Genomic DNA, 23,005 nt, shown 5'->3' with positions numbered 1-23,005 from the left:
ATAATGCGCGCAAAAGTGCACTCTAACCGTCTCGTACAATCGGCGGTCGTACATGCATGTATGCATGCATAAGCGAGCAGCGTCTGTCTCAGCCAAGTAGACAACCAGACAAGATGGATAGCGTCCGCGCGCGCGTCACTAGAGTCTTCTGCGTTGACATACAAAGGCACTATAAGGACGCGCGGTACACGAGGAAAACACTGCAGCCATATATGGATGCGCAGCGCACAAAATCCGAAACCATTATTTGCCTTGGTGGTCGCATTGGCGGAGGTCGGAATGTATGAGCACAGTTTCACCGAGTATGCAACGAAGAGAGCAGTCGATGTCGAGAACAGCTCGCACACTTACAGCTCCCTCTTGGGGTGTGATCCGGCTAAGTATGAAGGCATCAACCTCTCTTTTTTTTTTTTCATCTTTTTATTTCGTAGCCTTTGAGAGCGTCCACTAAGCAGTTCACAGTGGCCGCATTATGTAACGGTTCCCTGTTCATATTTTCGCCCTTCAAAGCCATTGGTACGTTGTTGCGGCCCCTGACGGGACGACGTACGTCGACGACTGCACAGGCAATCTCATTCGCCGGCTCCGGTACTGAAGGCTGCGCCGACTAAATGACAAAGAATGAGGGTCCTGGCTCATAGATTTACTTGCGAGCGGGAGAAGGGGGAGCGAGATTTTTCAATTACAACGTACAACACCCACACAGTTTACCACAGAGAAAATTCACTTGGAAAGGGTTGTTGACCCTTTTTCCAAGCATTTCACCACAGAACAGCCGAACAACAGGCCGGGGGAAACATTGTACCGATCGAAAAACCGGAGGATATACCCGGCGGCACCATCTGGTACCTCCCGAATGCGGGGCGGATGCTCTGCCGCACGGCTCATCCTAACCAGCAATGTTGGTTTGGTACATAAGCATTCTTTTCCCCGTTAAGCAGACTAGGGAGGGAAGAGATTAAGAAACGCGGTTTTCGCAAAAAAAAAAAAAAAAAAAAAATGAGAGAGAAGAGGAAAAAGAGCAGCGGGGGTGGGGACGGGATGTCACGCACTGTGAGCTACTGAGTTACTAGTCGGAAATGAAATATCCTATAATATACTTTCGCACCATAGAGCGTGTTATATTTTCAACAGGCACTAGCGTAAAAAAGGGAGCTGACAAATTTGTAGGAATACATTAGGCGCACCAACCAGTTAATTACTAATGTGCCCAAATAAACTGCATTCGCTTGTCTTGACAACTAAGCTTTTATACCTGTATGTGTTCCAGCCTTTCTGTGTAAAAAGGCAAAGCTGTTATCTTAGGCAAAAACGTTTATAATGGACCGTTCCATTCCTCTTTCCAGGAAGCTGAATAAATTAAAAACCCTGCATACATTAGCTGCACTTAAAACGTTTATAACACACAGTGTGAATGGATGCGATTTCAGCATATACAATCGACCGTTTTGGGTTAGCCTAAAATGAGTAAAAAGAATACGTCCCTGCATTCAGCGCTTACGTCAAAGTGCGCTATACACTGCAGTGGGAACGAATTCGCTTGGTGCTCACTTCCACGAAACAGCACAAAGGGTGCCACCGAGAAAGAAACGCAGATTCATATGCAAACGCACGCGCGCACCGGGTCAAAACGCGACAAATCCGCGGCCGCAACGAAATGTGGCCTCCGTTATCGCGAGAAAGCCATTGTCGGCGACGGCAGCGGCGTCGCGGTTCTACATACGGCGACCGCGCATATCACCGTCTACGCACAGTTCTTGCGTAACCGGGCGTCGCACGCCCCTCCACCTCTACTAGGTATATTACCGCCGGCGCTGAAGTGCCCCCAACAGCCGCCACTCCCAGGACGACAGGGGCAGCTTTCTTTATTATCATTTTGTCTCGTCTTATTCCACGTAACACTCACACGGGCAGCTGCACTACCAAGAAGGGGTGCCGCGCGCGAACACAGTCGCCCACGCACTTAACACGAATGAGCTTTTAAAGAGAGACCTCTTATAAACCGTTCGCCCGCTCCAGCTATATTTCCCGCGCTTGCTTATGGCAGCCGTCGCATTACATTACGGCAAGAGAGAGAGAGACTATGAAACTCCCAATGACAACTGGCAAGATGAAGAGATAAATGTTTCAAGGGTGCGCATTTTCATTAAAAATGGGGCCAAGCACTGGAGACTTCGCACTATATATTATATATGAGTGACAGCTTGAGACCAGCAGCCCTCTTGGAGCGCTTTGTAAACTCTCCCTGGGAGAACACACTACGGAATAGATACTATTGTGTTTAGAAGGTCTGAAAGGTGCTATTGGAGTGGGTGAACAAAACAGACTTGCATTCTTTCATGAAATCTACTGTGACAGCTTTAAGATCTAGCGAATTAAATTAACTTCGACCTGTACCGTAGGCAAGTAAGCGGCTGAATTGGACTTTTTCCGCTAAATTGACTAAATGTGATGGTCCTGGATAGTTCCACTAAATCCAACTAAATTAAAAGAGGTCGAGGATTCCGTTTGTCGCAGATATAACAAATGGGGTGAACACCACAGCAAGCTTTTGTGCCATACCCTTTAGGCACCCGAATATTTTGGTGGGCAGGAGCCACGTTGAAAAGCTGTGCATACTTTATAAACATAGATGCATCTGTTGCGGCGCGCACTGCGAAGCTATGCTTGGTTAATTGTAATCAGGTTCATGGCGCCATATGTAAGTGTACTGAAGTTGCTGAGACTGATGTCTACTGACAACCGTAAGTGGCACACAGCATTTTTTTTTTTTGTTGCTGTTCTTCTGAGCACCATCATAGGAGATGCTGTAGTCCAGGGTATAAATATATAAAAAAAAAATTGTGTATTCGTTCACGCAAAGGTGTTTGGTTCTGCTAGCTCTCGAGGAGTAGCTGCAGAAAATGGCCACGTTATGAACATAAGAGCCTTTGCAACTGCTCTGACCTGGCAGTGTTATTTGGGGAGGGTTTAAGTCAATGCTGCTTTGTAAGAGAGACTCCTTAGTTGCTGAAAGGTAGGTCTCGCACGATATACAGTGCGGAAAAAAAAAAAAAAAGCGCCGGTATAGTGTTTGCGAAGAAAGCACGTCTTCGCGTGGACACGCGAAGATGATTTTGCTCTGTCCACCATGGCAGCGCAGTGCGCACGCGCAGATGACCTGGCCGATAGTTGCGCGAGTCGCGGGGGTAACAGCCGTAGTACTGCTCGAGCCGCGCAATTCATTCCAAAAATCGAACGGAAGGAATTCCGAGAGAAAAGGAACTACGAAGAACGATGGAGGGTAGTACTCTTTCTTTTGCAGTTCCGAAAACTACGGAAGAAACAGACGACCGGACGCCATCTCCGTTTAAGCGTTCCCTTAGGAAGAAGCGAGCCTCCAGAGACCGGGCAAGAAAAGAAAAAAAAAAAAAAAAAAAGGAGAAAAACCCCATGTACACCAAATGTCAGACCAGTGGCGCCTACCGAGACGCGATTCAATTCCCAGGGTGCGAAAATTCCCCGGAAATCTAGCACGAAAACTGGAGCTTAGTAGTAAGATCATTGAAATCAAAGAGAAGCCAGGAGAACGTTTGTTTTTAAACGGGGGTATTATACCGGAAGAAAATTACGCAATCGCTTTACATAGATTACTTCTCGCCGCATAACGCTCAAGGTATTACAGAGGTAACAGTGTCATAGCAGTAGCTCAGCTGGTCAATAAATAGATTGATTTACCTGCCGGGCTACGGCAAAGGAAGACTTTTCCCCTTCTACTCCTGAGTGATGCCACGTTGGTGTTGCCTGAACCTGACTGTGTTCACCAGCGCCACCCCCAAACATTGCGGCGGATGTGAAACATCCTATAATAGAGAGATTTAGCTTAACGTGCGTGATCCGCGGTCCGCCACCGTGACCCGCTACCGTGCGTGGGCAGGGCGCACAAGCTTATTGGTCCCGATGCGGCAGGTCTACGCCGACATCCAGTATGTGGCGCCATCTATCGGCGTCAAGGGATCTGGGCATACGCAGTGAAACACGCGGTGGCGGATCACGGTAGCGGATCGCGGTAAGCTAAAACTCTAATAACTGAGCACCAGCGGTCGTTGCCACGGCTCAGGTCGAAAGACCGTATACGTATAAGCGACATGCGGAAGTCGTGCGTTCGCATCCGAGCGACGGCTTGCGGTAGCCGTTTCCTTTTACTTTCCGAAAGTATATACTCTTTACTTAAAATGATAATTCACCTCCTTTAGCCATATTAATAATTTCTCCTGTGTTCTTACTGGTTTCAAATACTGTCGGCTGCATTCGTACGGTGAATAAATTTACGAAAGAAAAAAAAAAGAAAAAAAAAGAGGGGAGGAAATTAACCCCTAACGCCATCGCCGCCATATGACTAGAAAATTCAATCCAGTCGAAATCAGGCTTGGTTCATAGGGTTTGACGTCTCAAAGCGATTCAGGTTGTAGGTTTATGGAGTTTTTTTGTTTTGTTTGTTTTTGTTAGAGTTTGCACAGTATTTTGTTTGTATCATGACTATATTGCTTCGCCCACTGCTTTGTCATCTGTGTAGTGCCAAGTGAAGGTTTCAGTGGCCACGTCAAGCTGTCCAGAGCAGCTTTTAGCCCTGAAAACGTCCCATAATCTGCTGGTAACTAAACAGGATTGAAAACTGAACTGAAAGTGAAATGAGTTATAATGTCAAATGACTTCATGGAATGCACATTAGTATAATGTGAACGAGGGTAGAAAACTGGGCAAGTTGGTAAGTATTCATCTTATTGTGGCACCACCGGGAAGAGGACAGATACGGAGAAAGACAGACCAAGTGCTCCTTGGTCTGTCTTTCTCCGTATCTGTCACTTTTGGTAATATCACTAAAAAACGTTTAACATGTGATTGTGACCATTTGGGCTAGTTGGTGCGAATCTAACCAAGTGATCCAGCGAAAGAAAGACACAAGAAAGTAAGTACACGGAAAAGTTGTCGGGATTTAGGAGTGTCTAAAGGTGGATTCACACGACGGACCGAATAGCGAAGCGATCGGTCACGTGACCTCTGATCCGAGGTCCGTCCGTCCGCGGCGAGCATTCACACGGTGGGAGAGAATAGCAGACGACAGAGCGGACTTACTCTTTCTCCCAGGCACTGCGCGAGAGGAGAGCCTTGTTCTGGCGCGCTGTTATCGAGGGTAGCCTAGGCTATGCATGGACGGTGGGTGAATGCGCGGGTTGCGGCGGCCTACAGCTACTGCTGCTGCGCCGTTTTGCCAAAGTATTGTGGTGACTGTTTCGCTCGATGTGGTATACTACGCAGGCAGTTCTCTGCAGTGCAAACGATCGCGCTTACTCTATGAGAGCTGCATGAAAATACTGCTTTCAACCCTTGGAAGACGACCATTCGGACTGCTGCCCCTATGCTCCCGGTACGTGCCAAATGCCAAAACTGATGCGCGCCAAAACGCTTGAGGAAAGCGATGAATACATTCAAGCGACTGCTCTGTGCAGTCACAAAACTTACGCATTCGGTATCGCGCAGTGCAAGAGCCTGTCACTGTAAATTCTGTGAAAACCATGTACTGCGAATGAAGGCAAAAACAGGCTAGTTCGACTCCAAAATAGAAACGACTGCCGTCAGTCGTCAGAAGCCGCTTCTCGCTTTCCTCCAGCGTTTTAGTGCAATGTATGTTACGTTGTCTATGCTTGGGCACCGGGAGCATAGCTGGAAAGCGTTCCGCGAGAGAAATAAATAAATAAAAAAATGTCTTGTCCGTGAAGGATCCGAATTGTGAAAAGGACTCTCGACCTTGTCGCGAATTGCTGCTCGCGGACTGAAGCAGGGTTGCCAGGTCCAAAAAACGAAAAGTAGCCACAAAAATGGGAAAAGTAGCCAGAAAGTAGCCAACCAGAGGAAGAGCAATAAAAAGTAGCCAAAAAGGAGCCATGGGGCCATGCATGCGGCAGTAAATAGAGCGCTCACTGCAAAAAGACAACCAAAAAAATTCGTTTAATAGTTGTTTTATTGCAACGCTCGTGAAGAAACAAATGCCAGTTGCGTCTTATAGCAACCAAATCACGTAGAAAAGTTTTCTGAAAAAAAAAAAAAGCTGGCTGCGTAACACGGCGATATTATATAAACAGACATAAAACTAAACTGACCAGATAAACACAAGTGTTATTAAAAACTTCTCTGTGATGATTAGAAACAGTATAAAATGCACAAAATTATGTCCACGAAAAGGTAAGTATAAAATGTTAGTGGAGTTGGACGTCTCAAACAATGGCTACAAAAGGAGAATACGACGAAACGAAACTGCAACCACTCAGGTACGATGTTCAGGCCTGTCGTAAATAGTTGAGTTGACCTTCTCAACCATGGTTTGGGTTTATCAAGGATACGGCCAATGTGCAGGGGGTGTTCACATGATCACACACACTTCTTTTTGATCATGACTACTAGACGTTGGACGGGAACCTTCGGTTTTTCAAGTATAATATTACATTATCGAGAGGCGTTTACCTTGCCTAGAGATATAGAAATCATTCTTTCATAGGTATACGGAGTATATTCGTAAGTTCCTTGACACCAGTGCCTAATAATGTTCGGCGAATTGCGGTCAATGAATGGTTGTCCCCGCTCATTGATCGCATTGAAAGTGCGCAACTGTTTTATTCAGTGAACAAACTAGAGTGCAAAAGCCACTTTCACACTGATAAGACAAACCTATGGACGGAAGATGCACTCATGACAAATTTATTGTCAGCGGGTGCACGCTAAATAAGACCTACTGCGCGCAAATATGCACGGGCAAAGAAAAACATTTCGAAGCAGTTCGTGGTAAGCCTAGCTAGTGTGTTAGCTCGGTTGTTGTGATGTTTATCTAAGTTTGGCTAGCTAGCATAATACGTTTACACTTGCCCCTTAGTTGGCCATCTATAATGCGAAGTTCCGCTTTAAGTGCAGTTAAATAATTAGCACTAATTAATTCGGTTTGATAACTAGCACAACTCATTTGCATTCAACCTAAGCTTTCGAAAGGTATATGACTCGATGCTATAATTCCAATTGTGGTTTTGATTGCATATAGCTCACTAATGCAAATATGGATCGCTAATTAAGAGCATTTGGATTCATCCTAAGCTTTTCAACGGTATATGACTTGATCGTCTAGCTCGAAGTTTAGTTTTATACAAAATTAACTAATTAACGCAGATTAATGAGGATCACTAACTACCACAGTGCCCTTACACTTGACCTAAGCTTCCCAACGGGATACGACTCGATGCTGCAGCGCAAATTTGGGTTTCAAGTGCGATTTACTAAATATTTAATTTGGCCCGTAGTTGGTCAAAATAAGTGTATAATTAACCAATGATCCAAACTCAAGGTTTATCACGTGACATATACTATGCTTAGCCAAGCTAGCTTGAAAGTAGCGAAATAGACTAAACGGCCGCTTTGGCTTTCTCTGATCTTAAAGTTTAAAGCACCAGCTTGGGTCGTTTTCTCGTTTTGCGAAGTTTTACAGCGGTGATGGAGTTCACGCTCAAAAAAAAAAAGTACAAAGTCAGAGGCAGTACTAGATCCTGGAGCGCAGACCTGGCCCAAAAACGCGCGCTTCACTGATTGCTGTGGCCGGCCGGCGGGCGCCAGGGAGAAAAAGCGTGTCGTGCGCAGAGCTCACAGCCGCCGCACCATCTTAGCCGCGTGAGGAGAATTGAGGAGGAAAGCGCGGCGCGGAGGAGAGTGTCGCTACTTTCAAATTATCAAGGGGTTTTGGTGGATGGATGTTAAGAGCATCCCCTTTGAAACAGGGTGGAGACAGTCGTCATCATGCACAGTTGATTGTATTGCAGCGCTACCGTTGATAGATTTGCTATCTGTCTGTCCATAAAAACGAGCATCCTGAACAGCGCGCAAACGGGCTCGTTGGAATAGGCGAAAATTTTTCAAAAGTAGCCAGAAAGTAGCCAAGTAGCCAACCTAAATTTTTTGTCGCCAGGCGGCTCAGAAAGTAGCCAATTTGGCGTAAAGTAGCCAAATCTGGCAACCCTGGACTGAAGCGAAGCAGCGGAAATCACTGACGTAGGGCCACGTCACAGCGAATCGTGAGAGCGATTCGCTATTCGGTCCGTCGTGTGAATCCACCTTAATTGTTGGTGCCCACGAATGTGCCGCTCGTCCGCTGTCAAGCGAAAGGGTGCTGCGGTTTTGTCAAGCTGTATCTCGAGGCTTTTCCTGCAGCTCCTGTGTATGTGTTTTTGCAACGGGGAAATAAAATCAACTTGAATTATTCTCCAGAAAAGCACAGGGTGTCCCTGTAGGAAGGGGGTGTATGCAAATCACTGCCTATTACATGCAAATACCAAAAAGGACTACGATGCGATTGCGCCCAGCGCGAGTTAGCATCGGGGTTGGTTAATCAGATAAGTAGAGGAGCCTATTTGTTTGGAGTGCGGGAAAAGGTCAGCAGCGGCCGGGTTGACGCGTATATGGACCTACGAAGCACTTTATCTGCCCTCTTTCCGATATGGGATCAATGTCAACGCCACAAGCACGACAGCGCAACGGGGTCGAATCGGATAAAAGGGAAACATAGAGCGCAATGGGGTGGGGGGAGCGCAACGTCGGCGAAAGAAACCAGGACAAAGCGTGATAGCAGATGCGATTGTTCGCCTAAGTAATTGACGTCCAACTCCGTCTTGCTATTTTCTTCACTTAACCGAGGCGGAGTAGGCTCTGCCACGCGACATGCACGCGGAAACAAACACACCCCTGGGGGTTTAAAGTACACGCGTAGCGTCGGCCGTCACAAAGGATGACGCTCTGTGATGTCTGCCGCTCTAGCGTACTCATTTTTTTTTTTTTTTTTTTTTATGAAGCAAAGCGTCGTTCACGGGTGCGATAAACCCCGTAATAACGGCAGGTCGGCCGATGCCTCTCTACCTTTCCTACCTGCGCCCAAATTCACGCTCCGACGACCTCGGTACAGCAAAGGCAGCACAGACAGGGAACAAATAAGGCGACCCAGGCAACGCGCCGAAAGCAGGCGCTAATAAAAAGAAAAGCCGCAGACAAGCCAAAATAGGAGGAGCAAAATTGCCTCCAGGGATACCACGCCAGCTGAACATCGAGGCAAGCAAGATGAGGCCGCCCGCAACGTTCACAAAAGGAAGCTATTGTGTCCGCGCGTGAGGGGCCCTCGCGTAGACGACGCCGGCAAACAATTGGAAGCTCGCGCAGGGGAGCTAGGCCGGCCTCAGATTTCGTGGAGACAGAAGAACGTCGGCGATACAGAATTCCGATGCAATGTAGTATATACAAGACCGTGAACGGGGGCAAATGCATCCACTTCGCGTTCATGCAAATGTGAGCACGCCAGTACCTAGTGTCAAAACAAAACAGCAGCGGTCAACATCGCACACAGCGGCAGCACCAGCACGGGATCAATGGTAGCACGACGGTAGTACCGGCGGGACGGCTAGCTGCAGCCGCTCCTGCGATCAGTCCTTGAGGCTTTCGGCGTGGGCCGATTTCGATCCCCGAGAACGCCAGCCTACAACGTCAACCTACGCGGAAAAACGCGCTCTCGCGCAAATTGACGCACGCAAGAGAAGGTACCTTCCCCTTTTAAAGCCATGAATGAGGCCCGTTTCGTTACGAGAACTGCTAACCTTGAACAAGCAGCGGTCCGATGGAAGACTGGACGAAATCCTCGAGTCAGACACGGAACACCTGAGATACGTCAGTCAGGTGCAAGAGCAGGATGCAAGCTTACCGGACGGCTACCCGAACACTGGTGTCGTCGCCCATTTTGCGGCTGGCAGAGGCTCGGCGACGGCGGCTGGCTCGCTCAGCGCTCAACTGCGCTCATCCCTGCAACATCCTCGCGGACACGAGCTGCTTCTTCGTCGTCCGATGCACCCAACGAAAGCGCGAGCAAGAGCATTCGCGCCACAGTCAACGCTTCCGCGTGTCAACGACGAATGCGAGGCGATGCTGAAGCAACACAACACAAGCGTCACAAGCGACGTCTCAAAACTAAAAACTACCGCCAGGTTCCTCGACCGACCGGCTGCGCGGCTCCTTTATGCGCTTCTTTTTACGTCACGAGCTCGCGCGATGGAGTGTAAGACAGGTAGAGACCTCTGTGAGCTGACGAATAAAACACATCACAAAGCCCCATCTGTGGAAGCGGTAGCCAAACGCAGGCATAATACTACTCTCTTCTGGTGTAGTTTTCTGGGCAAAAACTCCTATTTATTCACTTCTCACAAATAGAAGACAATGAAACATACTTGTGTTTTTCATACTAGAGGCAGAATACAAAAACCGAACGACGTTTCTTTCCTCTGTCATACGAATCCATGTACGAATCAAAAGCTTTGATCTCGGAGGCCACGGCTAAGCGTAGCCTTGCTTTGGCAGTGCAGTCGCCTTCTGACAGATGACGCCACATTTCCAGAGGCGTGGAATGTTGCCGCGGGAACATTCAAACGGATGGCTTGATGCTGAAAATACAGGAGATCGGAAATTAGTTTTTCAGGAAAGTCTAGGCGCCTTATCTGCCTCACTTCTGAGTGGACATTTGCGCCACACCGAGACCCCCAGTAATATTTAGGAGGGGTCCGAGACCCCCCAAGCTTGAAAGTATAAGGACTGTATTAATACAAAGCAGGCAACCATTTTTTTGTTCTTGTGAGTGATGTAATCGGAAGATTTCTTCTCTATCGTTCTCTATCAGCCGCTTTCTTTCTTTCCCACTTTATTTCCCTTTCCACCAGTGCTCGAAACACTACAGTCCTCCCACCGATATGTCCCATATTGGAGTGCTACGGAACAATTATGGCCTCCTGAGATTGTTCAACATGCAGGACATCGCATCTCACACGGTCGCATTTTTCGTCTCGCCTCCATAGAAATGAGACCGCTGTGTGTGTGTGTGGAGGGGGGGGGGGGGGTCGAACTCCGGTGGAGGAGAGTTACCTTTCGCGCAAATGAGAGGTGTTTGGCCGAGTTAGTGTAAAGCCCCCCCCCCCCCCCCCCCCCCCTGCCCTCCACCGAAGGAGTATTGGGCGGAATTCCTTTATTAAGAGGAGTTTGTGCTATCGTTTCCGGCTTAATTTCGTGCATGCGAGTGTGAAGGGCAAATGATGGGAGCATAGTCGGTCTCAAGAGAGCTCATTACAGCAAACGGTGAAAAAACGCGCAGATTTATAGGAATAAAGCAGTGCATGATGATTATATCGAAACTGAAGTTTTATCAAAGCAACGTGCGAAATGCAATGCCAGGTAGAAGTGCACGTGAGCATGTACAAAAGGCAAGAATTTATTGGCAAAAAAGTGCAGAAAAATAATATCTGTATCGGCATCGGTGGTTTACTGGCGCCACTAGCCCGAAACGAAAGGACGCGAGATAAGACGTATGCGATGCGGGATTCGCCGTGATAGTCAACGTTTTGCGCAGCATGATTGGTTTTCCATTTCAAGCCCAAAAAGAAAATAGTTGATTTTTGTAAATGTTTCAGTGAAATCAACCATTGCAACATGGCCAGGAAATTATTTTCGCCAAAGTTAAAGGCAAATAATTACTTCAGCCGGTTCAAAAAAGAATCAAACTTTTATCGACAAGATCGATGGGGGTCGAGTGAAAAATCTAGTACATTTGGCATGTAATAACCCGTTAACAATTAGAAAGAGCACAGTGAAAAGCTTTCATTCAGTTCCATTCAATTACTGGTGACAGAAGCGAAAACACGTCCCCCAAGCAAATGTCCGCAAGCGGCCCAGACACGGCAAAACTTCCCCCGTCTACGCTTCATCGGGAGCATTTGCGTCGGGCCAGAAGCAGACGGACGCAAGATAACAAAGAAAAAGACTGCTCCAAATCCAAATGATCAGTCAGTACAGACCGTCATTGGCGCATCAGGGTTGTACCATGCTAGGCAGCTGGGGAAGCTAAACCTTGTTGGTACGTCTTGGAATACTTGCACCTGTTCGAGACCCCAGGCTCATTCTTCGTCTTTCTGAAGAATCTCTCTCAAGGAGGATTTTCAAAGGGGATCTCAGTTTTGCAAGACTCTGGAGAAACGTTTCAACACATTTAAGCATGCCTAGGATTGAATGAATTCTTTCATGTTACCTGGTGCGCTAAGGCTTCGATTTACACTTTACGGGATCCATGTATTTATAGCAAACGATCGCTCTTTGTTTAGTCTTGCTTTTATTTCTAGCAGCTACTGAAGAACTAAGATTTCTTCAGTCTTCTTGTCTGGATGTAGTTGACTACCTGGCTCACCCAGAATTGATAGCTTTGGAGCTGAAGTAATGCCGAATGGGAGTGTGCACTCATAGCCTTATAGCGCGAACTGAATCTGGTAAGAGCCCAAGTTTGCGTCTAGTTTAGAGGAGAGTTACATCTCCTATGCTTTTGGCACATCGTCCACAGTTGGAAAAATATGTAGTTCTCTAGTCCCAAACTCATTGAGATGCGTCAAATCGACACATAAACGTACATCGCTTGATGGCTTCTGGACTGGCACGTTGAAAGCGCAAGCGCACCAAATGGTTGTATTTTTTACATTGCGAATGATGCCTTGATTGTCCATGCTTTGGGGTTCCTTCTTTAAGCATTTGCTCCTGACTGGAATCGAAATCCTTCTCTGGGCTACGCCATCATACAGCAGCGAATCGTCCGTGAGACATGTGCTCACTCATAGCCGATACCGGAGAAAAGCTGCTCGTATGCCATACGCTGTAGTCCATCGTTGCGACGGGGTCGATGAAACGGACAATGCCAAGCACCCACACCACTGGCAATTCAAGCAGATAAGTCCAAAGATCGGCGACCACGCACCGTTTCTAGGAACTTCAATTGGATTTGGGTTTCGAGTCTTCCCAGAGTGCGCAGCCTCGTTTGGTGCTCACGGGTCCTGTATCTTTTCTTGATAAGGTGACATGCCAGAGAAAGAACTGCCGACAAATGTTACTTCGCATCCGTGTCCACCTCTGATTCTAGGAAGTAGCCATCGACCAGAGCGGGAATTTTCAATTCGCTTACTTCATAGGGTCCCACTGCGGTTCTTACTCGTCACTCTTGAACGGCACTCAGACACTTGATGTTTTCATCGTCAGTCAGCTTGTTCTACCTGCCGCCTGCTTTCATATACGGCAGGGGATCTCAAACTGTGCTACTTGCGACCAAAGTGACACTGCAATTCCTCGCGGTGACAAAATTTTCATGCTCTGTGCTTGGTGGCAAACGCTTGACTTGACGATATCTAGCTGAGTGCTCCTTTCTTGGTTTGACTCACCATGGTCTTTTCCCATTTAACGGCGTCCATGCCTATGGTTTCGGTTTGTGATTTGAACTTGCCTTTCTGCCTTTAAACTACCTAGCTCTCCTATCCTGGTCCTCGAAATTGCAGTTGCTAATATGACCGTTGGGTTCATTTAAGTGCCTCAGAAAGTGGCTAGTTGAGCAGGCCTGAAAGAAAGTGATTATGCACCAACCATTCTTGCAAATCACCGAATCACCATGCCAGTTCGTGCAACGCCTTAACAGGATCGTTGACTCTTTCTCCCGCCTCTTATTTGCGGAACTTGAAACGGGCGCTTTTGTGTATTACGCTTTTGTGAGCATAAAATACTCAGGAGTGTGCTTTTATGGCTTCTATGTTCTCAAGCTCTGCATCTGTGGCAGCCGGGACCGCAAGATTTCTCGTGCTTTTTGATCCATGGTGCAAAGCACTGGTCTCACTTTTCCATCATTCTACCCAAGTCCTGAAGCACAACTGCAGTCCCCTAACTGTTCCATCTATGCCGGCCACTCGCTGGAGTTTGTGAAGTCCCGCATTCAGTCCCGCTGATTGGGAGGTGCACTGTTCGAATTGCATGCTTAATTGTTTTGCGTAAATGCTTCCATAGTTGTTGTGATAGACATTATTTGCAAACATGGAGCAGTTATTGACCTCTAATAGGCTACGTTTTTACTGCTGGAGCGCTCCCGGCCAACCAAGTTGAAAAATTCGTTATGGATTTTCTTATATATGGTGATGCTCGTCTACCTCCTCGAGTTAGCAAGTTATTTACAGATGATTATTTATGGAGACAACCGTACTGCTTAAGGCATTGCTGAAGAAAGCATGTCCTTGTTCTTTGGAAGGAAAATTTGTTCAGCCTAAGGTACTGTTGGTGTTCACTGTGGACCCACTCAGCTCGCTAAGAACTTCAGTTCGGAGCACCATAGTCTGCCTCGACACAATGCGATTGCTTATTTTGAGGACGTCCGCACTCCCGAGTGCCCCGCTGTCGTGAGATTTCCACCGAGGCTCAACATGGGGTACCCACTGGTGCGCTCAGCGTTAACGAAAACTTCCTGACGTCACAATGGTAGAGTCTGCTGTCCCTTTTGTATTCTTTCGCGGACTGCTTTGCACAGTCATCAAAAATTTTTTAGATGGCAATCAGGGGAAACTGTCTGGACTAAAAAGGCCTAAAAACCTGACAAAATAAAATTTGCCTCATTTACATAGACGATGTTGATCATGCCTTCATGCACCGCCTTCATCCCTCCTGCAACCGCCTTCATGCCTTCCTCTAAGCCATACGTTCTGGTGGTTTGTCCCTCCAGCCGTAGAAATGTCATTTGATTTTGACGAGCCGAAATTTCTATGCCACCTTGACAGTTCTAATGGCATCCGATCTGACACTGAGAAGACCACCGCTGTGACGACATTTCCCGTTTCCAGCACCAACCAAAGAGCGCTCCCTGCGCCGATTTACGGGCCTTTGCATATACTATCGGCGTTTCTATGATCTCCGAGTCCTTTACTCGTCTCAGCAAGAGATGTCTCCTTTGTCTGGGGCCTTGAGCAAGATGCATTCGCTGACCTCCACATACAGTCGTCACAGATTTTGAGCAATTGACGAGGCTGCGGCCACGGAACTCCACGCAGATGCAAGCAGCGTAGGACTTGGAATCGTCTTAGTACAGTGGCTAGACGGCACTGAGCGTTTCAGCGCCTATGCATACTGTGCCCTCTCTTGTTCCGAAAAGAACTATTCCATTCATGTGCTGTGCGATGTCAGCGCGCGTTAAAGATCCCCAGAGGGTCGAAATTACTCTGAAGTACTCCATTACGGCTTATCTCTTTCCACGTTCATTCTCACCGTCATCCCTTCCCCTACGGCGCGGTACAGGTGTCCACATAACAAATGTGAGATACTGCGCCTTATTATCATCATCGCGGAAACGTAATGTCTGGCGGCCGGTGTAGGCGCTCGACAAATTTCGACCGTATCTTTACGGAAGACCGTACAAAGTCATCAGTGACGATCATTCATTATATTGATTGGTGAACCTCAATGACCCTTCTGGATGTCTTGCCCAATGAAGCTTTTGCTCAGTTTCAACGAGAAGATCCTGCTTTGCCTGCTCATAGACTACATTTAAGACCGCACATCCTGATTACCTCGTTGTTCCTTGCGTGCCCTGACCTCGTTTTTCCTGCGCAACGATGTCCTGCGCAAACACACCTTCGCAGACTTTGAGCCCATTTACGTAATAGTCGTACATATCGCTTTTCGCCCGAATTCTTACGTGCCTGTCACGACGGGCCTTCGTCTGGGCTTCTCGGCTTCACTTACGCATTGGCCCGAATTCATCAGAAGTATTACCGGCCAAGCCTGCTGCCATATTGAGACACTATGTGAAGTCCTGTCGTGACTGCCAGCGCAGAAAGAATGAAGCCTGCTAGATTGTTACAACCTGTCGATTCTCGAAAAGCTTCGTGTCAGCGAGTCGGAATGGACTTTTAAGGCTATTTCCGAAATAATCCCTGAGAGACTGTGGTCGTCATCGATTTGTCACGGTATTGTAAAACCAAAGTTCTCCAACGAGGCACTGCTGGTGAAATAATTCAGATTTTCGTACACATCATGGTTTACCAGACCACCTGCAGTTTTCATGGGCTGTGGAACCGCATTTAAAGCACAGCTAGGGCAGGGAGTAACGCAGCTCAATTGCACAAAAACCAGAAGACTACTGCTATCACATCCAGATGAATGAACTTGAGGAACGATATAGAAACTGTCAGCCACCTTGTTCGCGGACGTGATGTGAAGACAAGAGTTAGGTGCGATGCTCCCACTGGAACACACGCCACTCTCTCGGACGCAAAAGAATCCGCACAGCTAGATGACTTCGCATTCGTCAGTCGCAAGGCATCATTGCTCAGCGATACAACTACCGTCACCAGGATGTCGAATATAATCGAAGTGACAGTCTGGATATGGACCTGCCACCCCTCAGTAAAGTTGCTGCGAAAACCTCTTACGTCACTGTGCTGGCTCTTACATATGCTTATTTCAATGGATCACGAAGCCTCTCTCGAAAGAACTGCCTGCTCTCCGCACCATGCATGTCAGAAGACTGAAACCCTATCACTCACATTAACTGTGGTGTTTTTGAATTCAGTTATTTGCTGCCTTTGTGTATTGTGTGTTCTTCCTTCACTGCTGTTTGATGTTACAATTTAGAATTGGGATGAAAATTCTCCTGAGAAGGCGCTAATATCACAGTATTGTACGAGTTGTGTCGGTGCCATCGGTAGTTGTCATCCGCGTTGATCCCTCGGGGAAAGACAGAGGTCGAAGCGCATGTGTGCGCGCATTGGGCCGAACTGGTTATTGATGTACTGAGATGTTCACCCGTGATAGCATGGAAGTGAAGTTTCAGAAATAAAATATCATCAGCCCTTATTTACAAGAATTTCAATAAATGTATACAACCTGCGAACCCCTATATTATGCGTCCCCCCCCCCCCCCCCCCCCCCCATATCCATGCCCAGAGACCTTAGCTGCCTTGTGGCTGATTTGGTGGATCAAATTATACGATGATTTTAAACTGAAGAAGCTTTGAGTGCGCAAATTTAGCATTTATCAATATCGTAATAACTGCCAGTGTCGTTCTTGATTCTACACGAGGCACCCAAAGAGTCGAGCATTCCCTAATAATGAAATTGTATTGCAATGCGCTTGTAATCTTGCAGGCTGCTGATAAGGTGTCATCTATTGGGTGTCACCGCTTAGCTAGGCAAAACAAAGGGGACTGCATAGCAGTTTTGTGATAGGAGATATTGGAAAAAAAAGAAAGAAAAAGACAAGCTTTCGGATTTGATACTATCCTAGCTTTCCTCTACTGACGAAATACGTTATAGACAGCCAATATTAGAAGAGTCGCCTTGTAAATGTATATCTTTATTGCAGATGTATCGAACAGAGCAGAATTCTATTGAAAATTTCATACACACGTACAGCACCACAGCGCTCGTTTGCCGAACTTTCAAACGAAACGTTCGATATATCAAACAGCATACCACCAGTGGTACTGCTTCTATAATGACACTTCGCGATCACTTGCAAGGCGTGGTCTTGGACCCTGTGCTTTTACCTATAAGTTGCAGACAACCTTATTCATTCCAGTGTATTACGTATCGGCATGTCAAACTATTTCTTGATTTCCTTCAAGTCTGATGTATGCGGGAGCAACTGTAGACCATTTATCTGAACGCATCTAGGTTTGAGTCACTTCGCCTACGGTCCATGAATTCGAGAAAAGCTATCCACTAGCAACGGCCAGTAAGAATTGCATGATGGATATCAGAAATCACTCCTGCCATTTGGTTTCGACTGCTTTAGTCACCGAAGCACGCAGAAAAACTTTAGTGGCACGCGTGACGGCCACAGGAAGGGAGTGAAAGAGAGAAGGAGCTGTCATAATGAAGGGCTCCGGAATAACTTCGACCCCATGATCTTTAACCTCATCACATCAGTACCTGCATTCGTTATGGTGGCACCAACTCATATAGGAATGGCACGTGCAGGTGCCATATATGGTGGGCCAGACACGCTAGGACTGCGGTCACTAAATTTAGCAAGCCGCTGTTATTTTTCGGAGCCCTCCACTAAAGAGGCTCGTTTTATCTTCTTTCAATCCCTCTTCCCTCCCTTCCTTTACGGCATGATTGAGTCCATGTTTTGAGTTTACCTCGTTTTCACAGATGTTATCTCCATGACATAGATTATACTCATGTGTGGAAACGCCGGAACCGAAATTCAGTTCCACTTCCGGTTCCGGCTTTTCCACCATTACTTATGACTCGAGATCAGGGATATTTTCGTTTTCGAACATCTAATTGGAGAGGCGGACTCCACGGAATATTCAACATATGACAGTACTGAGACATGTGGCTTCAAAAATTAAAAAAAAAGCTATATCTTGTCGAGGGACAAAGAACGACTGAGACTGCAGCCTTCAATCGAAATGCAGTAATGAACCATGCTGAGCGCATGGAGCGCATCGAAGCGCGGGGGCTTCTACTTCTCGTCACACACGGTGTCAATGGTGTCCCGTTTTTCTGCAGCGTCGGCAATGGTGCTTTCGTCTGCAAGCTCCCCCATGGTCTCAACGTCGTTGTACGTGCACACAAATTCGCCTACTGCTGCCTGATCACAAATAGTACTAGGAAATTCGAACAACTAGTTACACAAATTGGGATTCGCGGTGGCTTCGTCGAGTTCGCCTTACAGACTCCATTAAATCACAGACCATAATATCGAAAGTTGTGCAAATCTTCCCTTTTGACATTATTCCACGAGCCACTCAATAAGACGATTTCTGTAACTAGCCTTCATCGCGTGTATTATACCCTGGTTGAAGGATGTATGACAATGTATGAAGCATTGTCGCTCTCACACCTCAAACATACATCACTGGATTTCCCAATACGTGCGGCCGTTTCTTTACTGTAACATATTCCGAAAATAATAGCAATATCTTCCCGAAGTCAGCAGAAAAACGGAGAAGCGGCATTGGGGCTACGACCTAGTTTGGTGTTACTCAGTATTAACGAGCGACTTGATTGATGGTTGTGTTAGTAACTAGTTCAAAATAACGCTGGATGCAACCTTGAAGTGCCTCGCAAGATCACGTTCGGAACCTGAGACTTCCCGCCTTTGCGGCAGTCCCTCACTGTCCGCCACATCGTCAGAGTTCATCGGAAGGTGCAATGCAACTAGAGAATTTTTAGGTGCTGCATATGTCAGGGAAAATTTGCATCATGCATTCATATTGTCAAACATTTCTGAGGCAATTGCTTCTTACAAAACTTTCTCGCATTCGGTTTGGCGTTGCAATTGCCAAGATATTACTTATTGTCAAGGCACCCGCATTATATGAGATCTCAGGGCAAGTTAAAGAACACCAGGTGGCCTGATTTTCCACAGCCCACCGCAGCCTCAGTCGCTTTGGAACGTGAAACCCCCAAGCCAAGCCAAAACCTCCCACCCAGTTCGCAAGTTTCCCCTTCGCGCCTTCGCGTGGTGAAATTGCATGCCGATGGATGGCGCCAGGAGGACTGTTATGCACAGTTTTGGCCGGAGCGCGCATTCTGAACGATGCCAACTCACTTGGTGCAGTTGCAATGCTCCTTATTCTAGAGCACCATAGTGCTGTCGCAGTTGTCGCCTGGTTCGTCATTGTGCCGCAAGGAATGCTTATGCGGCACTTGGGAGTTCCCATCCGTGTAGTAATTCTACCTCGAGCTTGGAGTGTAGAACGCTAACTCATATGCGCCGCGAGCTAGCTATGCGCTCCGCGGGGCTACAGTAGGATACAACAGCTACAGTAGGATATATATATATATATATATATATATATACACGAAGGAAAGAAGCCAACAGTCGGCGAGGCCAAGGAAAGCGTTGGGGATGGTACTTTATGTCTTTTTTTTTTAATGTTTACTTGGATAATCACAGAAATTAGTAATGTTATCTGTTTAGGGGAAAGATAATTAGACACAAAGTAGAAGAAAAAACAACGTGCCGATGGTGGGATCCGAACCCACGACTTCCGAATAACGCGTCCGGTGCTCTTCCAACTGAGCTACATCGGCCGCTGTCCCCCCTGCTACTTTCTTGGGTATTTATGTTGTCTGTATACGAACCTTGAGAGTGTTCACCAGCGCCACCCTCAGCCATAGCGGCGGACGTGGGACGTCCACGCGATATGTGTATGACTCTACTGAACCGTAAATATACTTAGGTTTTACTAATTTACTCTGCCAAGCAACCCAGGGGAACTGAGATTCTTGCGCTTGTAATTTGTTGGGATGGTTAGATTTGCATATACAGGTAACCAGAAAGGTTTTGACAGCGCACTACTTTCTGTGACGGAGGAATTGCGAGTAGCGGTTTCTGCAGAGATCGACCTAGAGGTGGCGCCACCGTCGCTCCGGTAGTGTGGATCGGCAGCCGGCGGCGCTCGCAGAAACGCACGCTGCGTAGGAATGCTTCCGAGTTTACGGCGGGTTTGTTGGTGATGAAAACGTGTCTTCTGCAGTATTTCTACAATACTGCAGAAAAAAATCCAAGGATTTCGCCAATGCAGCAGAAAAAGAGCGGATTTTAGAAAAAAAGCACGCGACAACCAGTCTTCTAATTTACTTTGCACGTTTCTTGCGCTGTACCGCGCTCACGCGCCTAATGCTTGGGCCTGCCTAATGACAGCTTTGTTTTTCTTATCGACTGCTAAACAGTTTGCGCGTGTCTCATGCGAGTAAGACCGGCGAATTTAGTGTCAAGCCCACGCAGATACAAGGTTCGTGCTCTGACCTGCAGAAATTTAGATTGAATCTAGAAAGCCTGATTCATTATATCGTACTTGACTCGATGATTAAGCAGGTTAAATGTAGCATTGGCAGCGCACTGCATGGCGAGTTGCTTTAGACTGTGTGCACATCAACTCCGGCCCAGACAACTACGCACAATTCCCCAAAAATGAGATCACGCCGACACTATATACAGGAAACCTCGCCGCACAGGAAAGCTGATTGTTCACGTGTACAGCGCTGAGTGGATTGAATTTGCCGAGATGCTTTTTGCGGCCACTGTCATAGAATGTGATAGTGTATTACTGCATGCGCTACTAACTGTAAATGATTTCTTGAAATCGAGGAAAGTATAAGGGATTTCTGGTGTGTGTGATATGTTAATATATAACGGTAAATTAGTAGTGTAATTATTTTGTTTTGCAATGCGAATAAATTTCACCCTGTGAGAGAACTTTTACACACTTGACATAATGTACAATGATCAGCGATTAATTTTCAGTAACGTTAAAGTGCAAGCTACGAATTACTCGCTGCGAAGGCATCGTTATAGACTGCGCATGAGCACTGCCATGTTCTGGGAAGCAATTTTACAGGCTGAAAATTTCTTTATCACTAATTATTTAGCAGTGACTAAATCTTAGGCGAAGTAAAATATTAGGGTTGCTTCCAAAACAGATGCCGGATATAAAACTATTCCGAAAGAAATGGAGGTCATCTTATCATACGACTATACAAATGTATTTATTCCCGAACTAAACACTGATATTTAAGCCCGTATGAAGCTGTTTTACTCCTCTTGTCAGAAATGACGAGTTTTGTCGGAAGACAGTACTTGGACGAAAAAGGATTATAATGATTATAATAGGCTACCAGTAAAGTACATTGATCTAGGTGTATTATGTAATATTTAGGGTAACAATTAGGTGGAGGGAATATGTTTCCCAAACATTCGAGCATTTCTCTAAAGCAAAATGTGCTCACTAAAACGTTTATGGATGCATAGAAGCCTTCAACAACAAAAAAAAAAAAAAAAAAAAAAAAGAAAGAAAAGAAAAGAAATGCACATTGGCCCGGGTTTAACGCATGAAATTTAGGCGGCATCGGCTATGACGGATGATTGCAGAGGCTGGTTTTGGTGTTTTTTTTTTCATTAACACCACATTTACCACGTGGGATTGTTTATTGTGCAGTAAAATCCCACAGCAGGGGAACGCCTTTCGAAACGGTTGTGATTGAATCCCCTGTTCTCGAAATCAGCAGTCGCCCTTACCATTGAGACACCGGCCGCGACAGAGGTTTAAAAGCAAAAAAAAAAAAAAGTACTCGCACAACTCTATCGTGCATACAGACGGCGTAGTAGGCATAAAGTGGTCTGTTCAAACTGCATTCTGCTATATGAAGCAGTCTGCGGTGGCATATGTTTTAGTAGCTGCGGTATTCCAAACAGAAACGGGAATATGCGATTTCTGAGCGTTTGAATTAACTTTTATTGACGGCAACGACCTGGTTCGCTTTGACACGGCGGTAACGACAGTACCACTTCGTTTGAGACATTGCATGTCAAAGGATCTTAAGCTCCGAAGACCGCGATGGATGATGTCCTTATCCAAGCATGACATGCTCGATACGGACAGATATATATATTTTTTTAATGAAGCGTGGGGTTATAGACTTTCATATTTATTATGCAAGAGGCGTATAGGTGAGCAAAAGCTCACAGGAACTGCGAAACAAACAAAAACACTCCTGTACACGCCGCATGCGCGCGCGTAAATCACTGCGGGCTGGCACGCGACGCGAAAACGCATCCACACTGAGTAGGTTTCGCCGCTGAGCCGCAAGGTGGCGACTCTGCTCGATCTCGAGGCCAATAGTAAGGCACTGGTTGACGCACGCTCGGCTCCAGCGGCAACGCAGCGTGTAGGCGCCAGGAGGTGACCCCCGAAACTTAGTTTAGGTTCAGCTTCGTGTTCTCTTTCACTCTGAAGCCAATGTCAGTGGCGGCGCGCCGACGACGACCGAGAGCTATAATTACTAAAAATCATCCGGTAAGTACTATAAGGAACAAATATTTTGTGGAGGCATATGTTTTGACAAGAAATGAAAATACCACGAACGCCACGTAGAACTTGTTCTAACACTGAGGGCAGGAGCTGTGTGATAACCCGTCTACGCCACCTATGACTTCAAGGCTGTTGCCACTTTTCATACGTACGCCACAACGAATTCCTTCATTTTTTTCATTTGGTTGCTGATTAGCTCAACGAGGACTTCAAAACTGGCAGCCATAAATCAACGGCAACGTATAGATATATGGCAAAAAACGAAAGAAACCTGGGAAGGACACAGA

The 23,005-nt window shown here is 46.6% G+C and overlaps 1 protein-coding gene across 1 annotated transcript in view; it reads right to left on the bottom strand.

Moving 5' to 3' along the window:
* LOC146182244 (kinesin-like protein KIF21A) overlaps positions 1-10,067 on the bottom strand; it is a 66,252-nt gene extending 56,185 nt beyond the window's left edge. Inside the window, exon 1 of the mRNA XM_084577301.1 lies at positions 9,761-10,067. Coding sequence (XP_084433427.1) covers positions 9,761-9,795 — 35 coding nt within the window. The 5' untranslated portion in view covers positions 9,796-10,067. The remainder of the gene's footprint in view (positions 1-9,760) is intronic.
* Positions 10,068-23,005: the final 12,938 nt, after the last annotated feature.

This window comes from Amblyomma maculatum, chromosome 8, assembly GCF_055883805.1.
Source record: "Amblyomma maculatum isolate TAMU_Amacu chromosome 8, ASM5588380v1, whole genome shotgun sequence".
NCBI classification, from domain to species: Eukaryota; Metazoa; Arthropoda; class Arachnida; order Ixodida; family Ixodidae; genus Amblyomma; species Amblyomma maculatum.
The sequence above is the reverse complement of the archived record's forward strand: the minus strand, read 5'-3'. Positions and strand labels throughout refer to the sequence as shown.